The sequence below is a fragment of the Watersipora subatra genome, chromosome 9, assembly GCF_963576615.1.
Source record: "Watersipora subatra chromosome 9, tzWatSuba1.1, whole genome shotgun sequence".
Classification (NCBI taxonomy): Eukaryota; Metazoa; Bryozoa; class Gymnolaemata; order Cheilostomatida; family Watersiporidae; genus Watersipora; species Watersipora subatra.
The window spans coordinates 34449635-34465756 of NC_088716.1; the positions used below are offsets into that span (position 1 = coordinate 34449635).

The 16122-nt window shown below is 35.8% G+C and overlaps 2 protein-coding genes across 3 annotated transcripts in view; one reads left to right on the forward strand and one right to left on the reverse strand.

Annotated features, from left to right (window-relative positions):
- The window catches only part of LOC137405400 (activating signal cointegrator 1 complex subunit 3-like), a 242727-nt gene that overhangs the window by 151437 nt on the left and 75168 nt on the right, over positions 1-16122 (reverse strand). The window lies entirely within an intron of this gene.
- Positions 576-15034, forward strand: LOC137405407 (uncharacterized). Of its 2 annotated transcripts, XM_068091657.1 has the most exons (7): positions 576-693; positions 4008-4193; positions 6428-6625; positions 7476-7607; positions 9348-9536; positions 11721-11918; positions 14897-15034. In XM_068091657.1, the coding sequence occupies exons 1-7, from the start codon at positions 627-629 to the stop codon at positions 14995-14997; spliced, it is 1071 nt and encodes a 356-aa protein (XP_067947758.1). In that variant the 5' UTR covers positions 576-626; the 3' UTR covers positions 14998-15034. The 2 variants fall into 2 exon arrangements, with proteins under 2 accessions (XP_067947758.1, XP_067947757.1); XM_068091656.1 differs by lacking the exon at positions 14897-15034 and having other exon boundaries at positions 11721-12329.

Sequence of the window (16122 nt, forward strand, 5' to 3'; positions counted from 1 at the left end):
AAATTAATGTTGTTAATTTGCGGTCTATTATAGCGTGCTAGAATATAACAGAGTGACACTCAAATAGCCAGTAGTACACAAGCTATTCATTCATAAAAGCTGATGTACCAAATATGTAGCTATATTTAACAATGATAAATTGAGCCGAGAACTCAGCATTGAGCAATCAATATTCGAAGAGCTCAATGCTAAAAGCGTGAAGGTTACAATTAAGAAAAAAACAATTATAAAATTTGAACGCTTTTTCAGATATGGCCAAGTTAATTTGCCAAACAAGCTTCTCTGTAGAGACAGTTAAATCAATGAAGTATTTCGAGCATACAAGAATTGTATATACTTCCTTGATCACATCAAAATTAATGTTTAAATTTCATAATTTGACTTGTGCACAAAGGCAATGAATGCATTTTTAGCACTGCCTTACAATTAGAGCTTGTTTTATTCTTGCCTTCGCACATCGCATTACAAGCATTACAAACGCACAAGTGAGCGGCAAGGGAGACACAAGGGAGACACATGAGAGCGGCTGAAATGTTAGAAATAGCAGTCAACTGTGTCTTCATGATTCGATGCTAGACTCCAAAGAAGAAGCTCATTTACTGTAAGTCAAGTGAGTCAGCAACACGATGAATTTACATGATGTACATCTACTGCTGCCGCTCTTTGTCACACTGATCATTCCATGCCAAAGTTGTGAGTATGTCCAGTTATACCTAATATAGCTTTTGAGTACAATATCTTTGTGGTAATTTTTCTTTCACTGGAGTGTTTACGTTATAGGAGTTTTGTCATTTTGTAGCAGAGACTTTTTGGTCTATGCAATCTCACGACAACAAGGAGACTTTTTGGCTTATGCAATTTCATAAAAACATAGAGAATGCAAGACAACCAGTATTTAAAATCATCCTAGATGGACAAGTCCTCATTGAAGAGTAGTTTGAGCTGAGTGACGCATATAATTAACCAATTCCTTAAAGGTTGTCGCATTCGTTAAGGTTGACTTGCAACAAAATTCACAATACAGTTATTTGGTATCAAAAGATTCACCATGTCTTACTCTGTTGTGTTGTAAGTGCCAAATATGTGGAAATGTGATTACAAGCTCTTAAAAGCTCAAAAACGAAAAGCCGCCGTAGATTGGAATCTCTTTATTTCGATGACATAACCACGAAATTTGGTTATCGTCTTGTCACGTGATGTTCTCACGTGAATTGAAAGGCCAATAAAAAGCTCAATATAAAACTTATCGTAGTACTAGTACTAGTTTATGACAAACACTTCGGGTTTTACCGAAGACCCCGTATCAAATATAGATGCTCGCTACTTTACAGTTTTGTTTCGGCATTATTCAATCGTCAAGTTGTAATCTGATCATGTGACCCAATACTTCGCAAATAATTTTTGCAGCACTTTTCGATTATCACAGGTGACTAACAAGCTCGTCATGATTATCAGACAATGATATGTACTCCTTCGAGCTAAGGTTAAAAAGTTTAACGACTTTTTACGGTAAGTCATAAGATATCAGTGCTAAAAGTGACAACAATACAATGACGATAAAATAGACGCGTAAGAACAATAGGCATAGTTTTATTGAATGCGTGAAGTATATTTGTGAAAATATTTCGACGAATAAGGTTGCAAGAAAGTGTAAACGGAAACCATCTCTCACAACTACATCACATTTGAGCCGTTTTGGAAAGGGAATTCAAACTACGGCGGTCTCGTGTGGCTGCGATTTTCTGTTCGTTTTTGAGCTTTTAAGAGCTTGTAAACACCTTTCCACATATTTTGCACCTACAACACAACATAGTAAGGCATGGTGAATCTTTTCATATAAAATAACGGTAATGTGAATTTTGTTGCAAGTCAACCTTTAAGGTTGTCACCTTAGTTAAGGTTGTCCCCTTAGTTAAGGTTGTCACCTTTATTAAGGTTGTCACCTTTGTTAAGGTTGTCACCTTCTTTAAGGTTGTCACCTTCGTTATGGGTGTCATCTTTGTTAAGGTTGTCACCTTTGTTAAGGTTGTCACTTTTGTTACGGCTGTCACCTTAGTTAAGGTTGTCAACTTTGTAAAGGCTGTCAACTTAGTTAAGGTTGTCTCCTTTGTTAAGGTTGTCACTTTTGTTACGGCTGTCACCTTTGTTAAGGTTGTCAACTTTGTAAAGGCTGTCAACTTTGTAAAGGTTGTCACGTTTGTTAAGGTTGTCAGGTCACCTTAACAAAGGCACTCATCTTAATTTTCACACCGAATCTGAACATGGGTTAACGCTAATGCATGTTTTATCACACAATGAAATGCCTAATTGTGATGATAAAAGCTGTTATTAGTCAACGAGTTTGATATGAAAATGGTTTGGCCTGGAATAGGATGAAGTAAAATTCAATATCTATTCAATCATACTCTACTCGCCAGGCCTATCAGAGACAAGCAGGTTACTTCAACATATGCCAACGTGATGGTGAGGTCTTGGTACATCGTCATGGTCCATCGTCTTGGTACATCTTCATGGTACATTGCAGCAATAATTCATAGTTGTACTTGAAGCACATAAATCACATACTGTAAGTGTTGTTTCAACTTATTCAGGTTTCTCAATATCTTGGCTTTCAAAAGAGCCATTGTTTGACATGGTGAGACAGACATTGGTTGGTGGTTTTAAGATTTCCCAGAGCTCTACCGCATAAATCTTCAATTTAGGCCTATAGGCTCGCAAACTGTGATGTCACAATTTTCATATTCGGTGTTATGTGCTCTTACCGCTTATGTTATCACTTACCGCTTATATTTATCAACTACGATAATGACGCTAGTGGCAGGCGAAGGTAGGACAACTCCGGAGAACCAATGAAAATGACAAAAGAACCAGTGTCATTAGCTCTCCATGTACAGATTATTTTTATGATGAATAACTGAGATTCCAAGCGCCATACAATATTTTCCCGATGATATTATTCACTAGCCCACTCTTTTTATTGTGATGTTGAGGGCACGACTGAGGCTAACTAATTTCAAGCCTTGCGTATTCTCACAAGAATGCAATTTACATATAGTCCTAGGGCCTAGCGACTGCAGGTCACAATTTAATCGATGTGATTTCATTACATTTACCACCATGGGTGGTTAATAACCAGGTACATGTATGTTGTTAGTAGTCATTTCTGTTTTTGTATAATTTTGTTGGAGAAGTCAATTGAAATAAATCAATCAATGGGGTTGACTCAGTGCACTCCAGGATTGTTCAAAATAGAGAAGCCTACTGTAAATAACTTAATCTGCCTATAAGCTAGTATCATACACAAAATTATTAATTTAACTGTCCAATACACCTGTTTTCTATTTTCCATATAATATATTTATTCCAATATACGGTAATATCGATATTGTAATTTTTATATTTGTTCTTTTGGATGTTTAATTACTAATTAGCTTTTAATCAAGTTATTAATCCTTTCTGTATAGGACAAAAATGCCATCATATAAAACGATGTAATAATAATTACTATAAATGTTTAAAATGAATGAAAGGATGAAAAAAGTAAACTCTAACAATCACCCGAAATCTATTAACCCACCACCAACACCACCTATTAACCCACCTATTAACAACACCAGCTGCTTTGAATCTCTACCACTACAATAAATAACCAATTATATAACTAATAATAAAATATACAGCTACTATCATGACAAAAACCAGCAAGAATATGCATTTGAGCAACTTCTTTACAACATAACCAGTTTTATAGCATGAGTTTATTACTTGTATATATTTCAATGAACAAAGACAGCTTTCAATATTACCCATCTAATAATGGCCTGTGCGCTCTCTCAGTCACTCGTGTAGTACACGGACACCAACTTCTAATAGCTTGAGTAACCATTGAGAGTCAGCAATGAATAGTCAGCAATGAATGCATAGTAATTTAATCAATACACAAACTCTCCTGTGCTGAGTTTATGTTCTCTTGTGACAGTCTACACTACTTTAGAGTATCATTGTAGATGTGGCCAGCACCTTATACTCGTATGCTTGCCAAGGACATGGTTTAATATCAACCACATGCAACAATGGTCTGATACTCATAGAGTCGGTAACAGTGATCACTACAGCCAACATCAGTGAGCTCGAGACAGCAAGTAATGGGAGAGAGTGTGCGAAACTGGAGCAATGTAGAAGGGTCATTCACGGTAAGTCTTACATGCTGATTTGAAATCAAAAGGCTCTGCATTTGTTAAATTCTTGAGAGATAGTTTTCGGTTAGTGTATAAGCGCTAACTGGCAACAGAGATACGCCAATCAAAGCAATATCAGCCAATACCTAGCAATATCAGCCAATACCATCCTTACTGACAAATATTAGAGTTGCCCCGATTTTGGTATCGGAATCGGTATCGGTGCCGATATGAGTGTCAAGTATCTGAATCGGTATCGGCCGATCTTTTCTTAAAAAATCTGAACCTTCCGATACTTTTTACAGATCAACCATTTAGCAGAAAACTGTATTTTAGCCTGCTATACTAATAAAAAATCATCAGCTGTAAGCTTCTTACTTTTACTTAATGAATTTCAGGCCTGCCACACAATTTATTTCATGTCTATAGCCTGATCAACACAGCGAAGGAAACTTTTTAGCCAGAACGTAAACAAAAAGTGTGGTATTTCCCAATTACAGCGATAGGTTTTATTGCAAGCAATCACGAACAAGATAACAAAAGTGGGAAACAAGAACGCAGTGTAATATTTCTATTTACTAGCATTACGAAAGTAATTTAAACAGTCGACGCATAAAGTTATCCATCACTCTCTTGATCCTGACGATACAATGGATCGTTTGTATTGTACAAAAAACGGTAACCCCAGTGGCGTATCGGTATGTAGCCTGTCCTCCAACATCTGTTGCAAGGGAATCCCCCTTCAGTACGCTCGGCTACATTGATAATGATGGAAGAAAAGAGATGTCTTACTGAGATAATTGAATCACTAACGGTTTTTAAAAGAAACATTGATTTGCTCTAAACTTGTACAGGCACAGCAGTTCATCCAACAATAGAAGAGGGACTTCGTTATCACAGATAGAACTGTACCACTAACAGTAATTACCTTTATTTACAAATTACAAGAAACATGGACTGTTTTGTTACTACATGCACGGTATGTCAGTATGTGAATATGTATATATTTTTTTCCATAAATGCAAACAAATAAATACAATAATATTCATGTTTTCTTTGCATTATGTTTGTATTTGCATAATAAAATGAGCTACTATCTATGCAACACAAAAGATCTGAATCGGTATCTGAATCGGATTATTTTTCAATTAGGATCGGTATATCGGATCGGTATCTGAATCAGCTGGTGAATTTAGAATCGGGGCATCTCTAACAAATATTCATGCCTGTCAACGTTTTACTTATTATATATATACTTGCACATAAATAGTTGGAGTGATAATTGTGTTCATAGCTCATATAATCATATACATAATCATAAATGTAAATATCTATCTATATATCTAAATAAGTGTTTGTTGGTCGTTGTTTGGTCTGTTGTTCATATGTCTAGTTATATCGATAAAGTTTTAGAAATGAAAAAACTCTTTCACATTGAAAATGAACTCAGAATAACCACCTGCAGACAAGTGCATTCACTGCGTCATACAGCCTACTTGATAGACTGGAATAATAAGCATGATTGAATAATTCTAGAACGCGTGTGAGATCATGTACAATTACAAGTACAATTATTTCAAGCTTTGGCAAGATAACTGTGATAAGCTAGCTGCATGGCTTAGTGGTAGTCTGCTTGGCTTAATCTCCGTGCATCTTTTGTCTTAAGACCCAGATGAAGGATGAACACGCCTCTTTTATAATGCAGAATTAGATTAGCTTAAGTTACTCAAATTCATTGGGTAGAGAAACTTAGCCAATAGCAGCTAAATTACCTACCACTGTTTATAAGCTATTATAGGCCTTGAGTGAATGTGTAGCATAAGAAATATGAAATGTTTTTCAACAATCTGTTTTGTCTCAAGCTTTCAAATATCTGAATCATGCATTGGCTGGCCGCACACCAAAATAAACAATCATGTTCATTTAAAAATTAGAATGGTAAATGTTTTTTATTACCTGTGCAACGCTAGGCATTCAGATATATTATTGCTATGAAAACTATATTAATACTCACTACATACTTATATATTATTATATTCTATGTTAAGTTTTTTCTATATCGTTGGTGTGCTACTTATTTCGCATTACTGTTCGCTGACAAACAAAAATCACTCTGACGATTTACGTCAATTCAGCCTTTACCCATTTATATATTATTAACAAATCTTTTCATGAAATGACAGCAGAGAAAGTACGCTGATAGTATTGTCAATTAGAAGAGTTGCTGTTGTAATAAGTCAATATATTAGGTTTTTCTGACGAGGGCCTCTCCGATGACTACCGGCATCTCTACAGATGGATCCTGAACCAGTGTAATGGAAAACAGAAGTGTGACACAACTAAACACACGCTGCCACAATGGTGGAATCTCGTCAGCTCACTGACAGACTGCAATGCTAATGGGATACAATACTTTGCAGGTGTTCTTCTTGATATAAACTGTCTCGGTGAGCTACTAGTTATTCTATAGTACTATTAATACTAGTAATAATAATAATAAAATAATAATAACATCTGTAAGAATTATGATTGTGAGCCAGAGTGGGGTGAGCCATTTGAGAAGACAATATTTTGGGGTGCTTTACAAGTGACCCGGCGTCTGGATAATGACAAGTTTGTCAGTGAGTATGGGGAAAAAGTGGTAGACCCATTGCTCATGTATCTCGCCTACTATAGCACACGCATGTATCACACTTATGATATCACAGGCATGTATCAAACTTATATCACAGGCATGTATCACATTTATGATATCACAAGCATGTATCAAACTTATGATATCACAGGCATGTATCACACTTATGATATCACAGGCATGTATCACACTTATGATATCACAGGCATGTATCATACTTACGATATCACAGGCATGTATCATATTTATGATATCACAAGCATGTATCATACTTACAATATCACAGGCATGTATCATATTTAAGATATTACAGGCATGTATCATACTTATGATATCACAGGCATGTATCATATTTATGATATCACAAGCATGTATCATACTTACAATATCACAGGCATGTATCATATTTAAGATATTACAGGCATGTATCATACTTATGATATCACAGGCATGTATCATATTTATGATATCACAGGCATGTATCACACTCACGATATCACAGGCATGTATCGTATTTAAGACAGGACAAAAAAATCAATAATATCCTAAATTCAAATAACAGCATTCAACCTTTTAGATCTGACGCATGCGAATTCTTCCTTAGCAAACATTTGTCAAGTTTATATTATTGCAGTATGTCACATATTTTTCAACTGTTGTAGTGAATGAAGATGTACCAACCGTACTGCCACCACCAGCCACAACACCTAGACAGAAGCCCTCTACCCCAAAGACTACGCTACCATTTCCTGTCTATGTACCTATTTACCAAGTAGTACTGCAGCCACGAGAAAGTAAGTTCTGATGATTGAATAAATAAAATTCAATTAGCAGATAAAAACAGCAAATAAAAACAGCAAAGTTGTGGATCTCCAGAGAGTGCTATTAAAGGTTGACTTGCAACAAAATTCACATTACAGTTATTTGGTATCAAAAGATTCACCATGTCTTACTCTGTCGTGTTGTAGGTGCAAAATATGTAGAAATGTGATTACAAGCTCTTAAAAGCTCAAAAACGAACAGTTATTCGCAGCCACACGAGACCGCCGTAGTTTGGATTCGCTTTCCAAAACGGCTCAAATGGGACATAGTTGTTACAGGATGGTTTCTGTTTACACTTTCATGCAACCTCATTCGTCAAAATATTTTCACAAATATACTCCACGCATTCGATAAAACCATGTCTATTGTTCTTACGCGTCTGTTTTATCGTCATTGTAATGCTGTCACTTTTAGCACTGATATCTTATAACTTACTGTAAAAATTCGTTACACTTTTTAACCTTAGCTCGAACGAGTACATATCATTGTCTGATAATCATGACGAGCCTGTTGGTCACCTGTGATAATCGAAAAGTGCTGCAAAAATTATTTTCGAAGTACTGGGTCACATGATCAGATTACGACTTGACGATTAGATAATGCCGAAACAAAACTGTAAAGTAGCGAGCATCTATATTTGATACAGGGTCTTCGGTAAAACCCGAAGTGTTTGCCATAAACTAGTGCTACGATATGTTTTATATTGAGCTTTTGATTGGCCTTTTAATTCACCTGAGAACATACGTGACGAGACGATAACCAAACTGTAATGACTACGTCAAATAAATAAACAGATTCCAATCTACGGCGGCTTTTCGTTTTTGAGCTTTTAAGAGCTTGTAATCACATTTCCACATATTTGGCACGTACACCGCAACAGAGTAAGACATGGTGAATCTTTTGATACCAAATAACTGTAATGTGAATTTTGTTGCAAGTCAACCTTTAACTTTTACAGCTGAGCACTGTAGAGGGCAGACTGGCTATGCTATGCGTGTCATAATTGTGGCAATCACTAGTGTTAGATGCTACGAAGTTTTGTCGTACTTTTTATCTTCGCAGCATGTAAATGGTTTAAAACGTCGAATCGTTAAATCTTCGAAGCGATTCAAACCTCCATTTCAAGGAAGGTGTTTTTGAAAACATCTTACCAACAATGGAGTACTGCGTATCATGCATACATCGATCTTCGTATTGTTGCACAAATCTTTGCGATCGGAGGTTGGATTTTGATCGTCTTCATTAGTGACGTCCTTACAGCATATCTACGCTGCTCTGTTTTTAATGCATGTGCTTTAAAAATATTACCTCCGAAATAAAAAATATTGACTCTGAATTTTAAAGAAAGATTTCTTACACGCTTTGACATTGACATTTGACTTTAGACACATTTTAAGAGTGTCAACCGCGATATAAATTTTGTGCCCCGCTGTAGATAAGAGCGCGGACGGACTAATATAGAAAACGCCGAGTTGTGCGACAATTTCTTCGTAACACGTAAATTCGTCGGCTACGAATAATTGCGAGTTGTGCAACCACTCCTGCGTATCATGTAAATTCGTCCTCCTCATTCCTACGATCAAAGCCACAATTTCGAAGTTCAAAAATTCGTAGCATGTAACACTAGTGAATGTCTCACACAGCTATCATGGCTGACGATGCGAACATCAAGCCGATGTGAACATGTATTTATCAATACTGTACCAACACAGAAATCCTACTTGGAGTGGCTGTCGGGCTCTCACTCGCCATCCTCCTTGTCCTAATCGTGATCCTTTACTGCTGGGAAAGGTACAAAAGGAACCGAAAGGTTGATAGAATATTTAAAGAATTCGGAGTACCAAGAGCCCAGACTACAGACCAAATTGACGGTGGCGTAGATCCGACATCACTTGGGCAGAGTAAGTTGAAAAAAGATGTAACAAATATTGATGGTACCAAACGGTGAGGAGCCCATAAAATGACAAATGGTTTATAAAAGTGGTCTCAATACAAATTCCTTATTTTCAGTTATCATCTAAATTAAAACTCATTACAAAAACATGATTAGTTGCTTAAACGCAACTTAAACGCAATGGCATTCTGACAAACAGCTAAGACAAACAAATACCATGTTCGCAACTACCTTAAACGCAATGGCATTCTAACAAACAGCTAAGACAAACAAATACCATGTTCGCAACTACCTTAAACGCAATGGCATTCTGACAAACAGCTAAGACAAACAAATACCATGTTCGCAACTACCTTAAACGCAATGGCATTCTAACAAACAGCTAAGACAAACAAATACCATGTTCGCAACTACCTTAAACGCAATGGCATTCTAACAAACAGCTAAGACAAACAAATACCATGTTCGCAACTACCTTAAACGCAATGGCATTCTAACAAACAGCTAAGACAAACAAATACCATGTTCGCAACTACCTTAAACGCAATGGCATTCTAACAAACAGCTAAGACAAACAAATACCATGTTCGCAACTACCTTAAACGCAATGGCATTCTGACAAACAGCTAAGACAAACAAATACCATGTTCGAAATATTTGAGTTGCTTTCGATAGCTGACAACTTTTGTCACATTGTTAGCTAAAAAAATTGCGAGGAAATTGACATGAAAAAATCGTTTCAAATATGAATTAAAATTGTTTATAATCTAGAAATCATTAAAAGCTAGTAAAAAGGTTGTCTATCTTCAAATCATGTTTTATATAAGACTAAACATACATTCTCAAATTTCGTAAAACTCTAAATTTCTAAAATTACTATTTCAAGAAGAACATCAGTGTCTCAAGTGAAATATCTACCATGCACAGTGAAACCTTCATCTTTGGACGAGTATCTTTATACACATACCATATTTGGTATCTTTATACACATACCATATTTGGTATCTTAATACACATACCATATATGGTATCTTTATACACATACCATATATGGTATCTTTATACACATATCATATTTGGTATCTTTATACGGATACCATATTTGGTATCTTTATACACATACCATATTTGGTATCTTTATATACATACCATATTTGGTATCTTTATACACATATCATATATGGTATCTTTATACGCATACCATATTTGGTATCTTAATACACATATCATATTTGGTATCTTTATACGCATACCATATTTGGTATCTTTATACACATACCATATTTGGTATCTTTATACACATACCATATTTGGTATCTTTATACACATACCATATTTGGTATCTTTATATACATACCATATTTGGTATCTTTATACACATATCATATATGGTATCTTTATACGCATACCATATTTGGTATCTTAATACACATATCATATTTGGTATCTTTATACGCATACCATATTTGGTATCTTTATACACATACCATATTTGGTATCTTTATACACATACCATATTTGGTATCTTTATACACATATCATATATGGTATCTTTATACACATACCATATTTGGTATCTTAATACACATATCATATTTGGTATCTTTATACGCATACCATATTTGGTATCTTTATACACATACCATATTTGGTATCTTTATACGCATACCATATTTGGTATCTTTATAAACATATCATATTTGGTATCTTTATACACATACCATATATGGTATCTTTATACACATACCATATTTGGTATCGTTATACACATACCATATATGGTATCTTCATACACATATCATATTTGGTATCTTTATAAACATATATTTGGTATCTTTATACACATACCATATTTGGTATCTTTATACACATACCATATTTGGTATCTTTATACACATATCATATTTGGTATCTTTATACGCATACCATATTTGGTATTTTTATACACATATCATATTTGGTATCTTTATACACATATCATATTTGGTATCTTTATACACATATCATATTTGGCATCTTTATACACATATTATATTTGGTATCTTTATACACATACCATATTTGGTATCTTTATACGCATACCATATTTGGTATCTTTATACATAGGGCCTATACCACATTTAGTGTATGACATATGACAGATGTATGTATAGAGATAAGCTGTTATTTGAAAGCAAGCCTACAATTGCAGACACCTACGGTGAGTATTCAGGCCTAAAACCAGATGAGTTTGTCCTCGCAACCAGTGATGAGTACCAAGTCCAGACGACATCAATAGCAAGTAGTATGAACAATGACACCTTGACACAGTTGAACTATATCGAGGATATCTACAGAGCTAGTACTAATAGGAGTCGTCTACCTATTCCTGGTTATACCAATGCTATTTGTAAGTGTTCAACTGGACCTCTCCTAAAGGCATTTTTGTCTGCTGATGATGACGATGATGACAATGGCGACGGTACTAAAGATAACAACCACAAATTTCCTTAAATTATGCAGCCGTATCGTAAATAGAACTCTCAAATTCAGGACAAGCCTTTGCATAAACAATGAAAAGGGCAACAGCCATGCAACTAGATTATTCTCTCCACTGACCATATGAAATGTTACAGCCAAGTGACAGCGCAATTAGCCTAGCAAGTATTGAGAAACCGATCAGGACTGAAAATTACATGTAAATAATCATCAAATGTGAATGTCTTATCAGCATAATTACTCTGTATTTCACTGAATTCTCATAATAGCCTTTAGATAGAGCTGGAAGGGAAATATGAATTACAGGGCTCTACAAGACTCTAGCCGCTGTTATAGTAGGGTATAATAGCTCAAGGCGTCTGAAAACATCTGCTTTGATCAAACAGTCAGTTTATTTGTCATTTGTCAATGCAAAAGGTGAATAAATTATTTCCCAATCTATTTTGGTTGCATTATAAAATTGGATGGCCCAAGGCGTGTTAGTAAATTTGTACAGATTCGAAATAATTCAAGTAAGTAGCATGAAAGCTGTCATACGTAGAAAAAACTATAGTAATATATTTTCTGACCGAGTAAAATGATGGCAGAATCTGATAGAAGCACGAAAGTGAAACTCTATTTACCTATAACTTATAACTTGTTAGAACTCTGTTTACCAAATTTGTATTTTAATTCATAAAATAAATGCGTGGCATTGGGAGCAATCTGCATTTTACAGTAGTGGTAACTGCGGACAAGATAATGTCAAGCCATTTATTCATAAGATGGTTTTTCAAGGAAAACCCATAAAAACAATCGATTGACGAAAGTATGGTTGATTATCTGAAAGGATATTTGTTTAAGTGCTCAGATTTTTGTAAAACTCCAATTTACAGTATATGAATCAGTCTGAATGGCAGCTGAAGGCGAACAGTATATCATTGTGACCCTAAATGGCAGCTGCATGGGAACACCATATCATTGTGACCCTAAATGGCAGCTGCATGGGAACACCATATCGTTGTGACCCTAAATGGCAGCTGCAGGGGAACACCATATCATGTGACCCTAAATGGCAGCTGCGTGGGAACACCATATCATTGTGACCCTAAATGGCAGCTGCAGGGGAACACCATATCATTGTGACCTTAAATGGCAGCTGCAGGGGAACACCATATCATGTGACCCTAAATGGCAGCTGCAGGGGAACACCATATCATGTGACCCTAAATGGCAGCTGCATGGGGACACCATATCATTGTGACCCTAAATGGCAGCTGCTTGGGACACCATATCACGTGACCCTAAATGGCAGCTGCATGGGAACACCATATCATTGTGACCTTAAATGGCAGCTGCTTGGGACACCATATCACGTGACCCTAAATAGCAGCTGCATGGGAACACCATATCATTGTGACTTTAAATGGCAGCTGCGTGGGAACACTATATCATTGTCACCCTAAATGGCAGCTGCATGGGAACACCATATAATGTGACCCTAAATGCAACTGAAGCAGTTCCCAAGTAGATACAAATTTTGTGTATGATTTCTTCAGGCTATGTTTGATGCTAAAGTTCTCCAGAACACCATAGCGTTACTGATAGAGCTGAAAACATCAGCTCTATCAGTAACAGATCTGCGACAGAGGGTGCGAATAAATGTTTATTATTGATAGGGTTTTCCAGTTATTCATAGAGGAGTTGTCTTTTATTGTTCTCTTGTTCTATAGAAAGCTTTAAATCCATATCACGAAATTGACAGCTTCAACGTGGTTAAAGTTAACAGTAGAATAGGGATAAATTCTGAATTTCCTGACCAACTTGTTGGAATACTCTGCACCTCTTTATTCATCTGAAATGACATACTTACGTAATATTTGACATCCACAACAAGTAGACTCTTGCACTCACCCAGCAATAGGCTGGACTGTTAGAGGCCTTTTTAAAAATAACTCTCTTACATTTGCCTTGTCAATTGTGAGAGCCCATTAAAGATATATTTTTTAAAACAAACATACAAATGAAAACAAAATTGTAGCAATATAACCAGGATCTAACCTCAACATAGAAAGTCAATCTGCTCTGATATTTGATGCCATCCATCTTGGAGCAAATATCTTTATAAGCAATTACCGTGTTGTTTGAGTCATTTTAGAGTCCAAAATCAAAAATCAATACTCAAAGTAATTACATAAAGTATTAAAGTAAGGGATTTATATATATAGATGAAAATCTACAAATAAAACCTAGATTGCATGTAAAAGCTAAATTAATGAACTAATGATAAATAAAAAGGCTTAACGATGTTACTCCACCTTAGGGACAATGTGAGTTAAAGTGTCAACTCGATGTTATATAGGTTTAGTGATTGAGCAAGTGATACCAGTACTGAGCTTAATACAGCACTACCAGTACAATAGTAGTACTAGTACTACCATGCTAGTAGTGCTAGTAGTACAACCAGAAGGGTAGCACTAGTAGTAGAAGCAGCATGGTAGTAGTAGTACAACTAGCATGATAGTGCTAGCAGTACAACTAGCATGATAGTACTAGCAGTACAACTAGCATGATAGTGCTAGCAGTACAACCAGCATAACTTGCTTGAATTTATACTCATGTACATATTTGTCATTACTATTACATTTTATGTTCAATTTTTACCCGTCTTTTACCTTACAAAATTGCTATGTTCTGAGAAATTATTCTTGATATGTGCAGGAAATTATTTCTCATGCGAAGACAAATTATTACTCAAACTTTTTGGTTGCATGTCTGCATTTGTATGTAGAAATGGTAAGCCGAGAGTTGGCTGTACCCACATGAAGGCAATTAAAAGAAGGGCAAATAACATAATCTACACTTAGCTAGTGCTGGGCAAAGCAAAGATGGATTTCATCAATATTTTAGGTATGGACATGACTGAAACAACTTACATGTCATTGGAAGATAAGCATGAAGAAGGGAGAAATGAACTAACAACTTTCACAGGCAACTGTGAAGGGTATTAGTTGAATACATAGGCCACACATTCGGTGCATAAGCGGCGCTCGAGGGATTTACAGTCAAACCTATACATGTGAAGAATCTAATCTGTTCTGATATTCTTGTTGGATAAACCATTGAATATTGGGATTAAATTTTATAAGAATACATTGAGATTTTGTTAATTCCTTTCAGAGCTACAGAAAAGAAAAGAAATTTAAAGTAGTCAAAGAAAGCGTTAAAACAAATGCATGATATAAAACTATCTAACTAAATGCCAAAACCACAATTATCTGTAAAACTATATGATAGATTTATAATCATTTGAAAGATGTTTTTAAAGGAGTGAAGACTCAGTGAGTACCTTAGAGACAGGTGAATAGGAGTGAAGACTCAGTACTTTAGAGGAAGGTGAATAGGAGTGAAGACTCAGTACTTTAGAGGAAGGTGAATAGGAGTGAAGACTCAGTACTTAAGAGGAAGGTGAATAGGAGTGAAGACTCAGTACTTTAGAGACAGGTGAATAGGAGTGAAGACTCAGTACTTTAGAGGCAGGTGAATAGGAGTGAAGACTCAGTACTTTAGAGGCAGGTGAATAGCAGGGAAGACTCAGTACTTTAGAGGCAGGTGAATAGGAGTGAAGACTCAGTACTTTAGAGGCAAGTGAATAGGAGTGAAGACTCAGTACTTTAGAGGCAGGTGAATAGGAGGGAAGACTCAGTACTTTAGAGGCAGGTGAATAGGAGTGAAGACTCAGTACTTTAGAGGCAGGTGAATAGGAGTGAAGACTCAGTACTTTAGAGGCAGGTGAATAGGAGGGAAGACTCAGTACTTTAGAGGCAGGTGAATAGGAGTGAAGCCTCAGTACTTTAGAGGCAGGTGAATAGGAGTGAAGACTCAGTACTTTAGAGGCAACTTATCTACTTTAATTTGTGTCAGAATACTTTTCTTCATATTACTTTTATTGTCTTTTTTATTCTACCTCTTACACGGCTTCGAAAATTTAATTCAAGAATTGATAAGATGACATCCGTTCACATTTCTCTATTATTTGTTGTTTCTATTATACGAAAAGCGTTGCCGTCTTTTCTCACAACTATCAACACCAGCACTAGCATTCTTGAGATCCACCATTTTAAACCAGAAAACGG

Bases quoted from the DNA above. Each gene is read 5' to 3' on its own strand.
- LOC137405407 (XM_068091656.1), top strand. From the start codon at position 627: ATGAATTTACATGATGTACATCTACTGCTGCCGCTCTTTGTCACACTG. The intron at 694-4,007 runs GTGAGTATGTCC...GTATCATTGTAG, and splicing joins GATCATTCCATGCCAAAGTT to ATGTGGCCAGCACCTTATAC. The intron at 7,608-9,347 runs GTAAGTTCTGAT...GTACCAACACAG, and splicing joins AGTACTGCAGCCACGAGAAA to AAATCCTACTTGGAGTGGCT.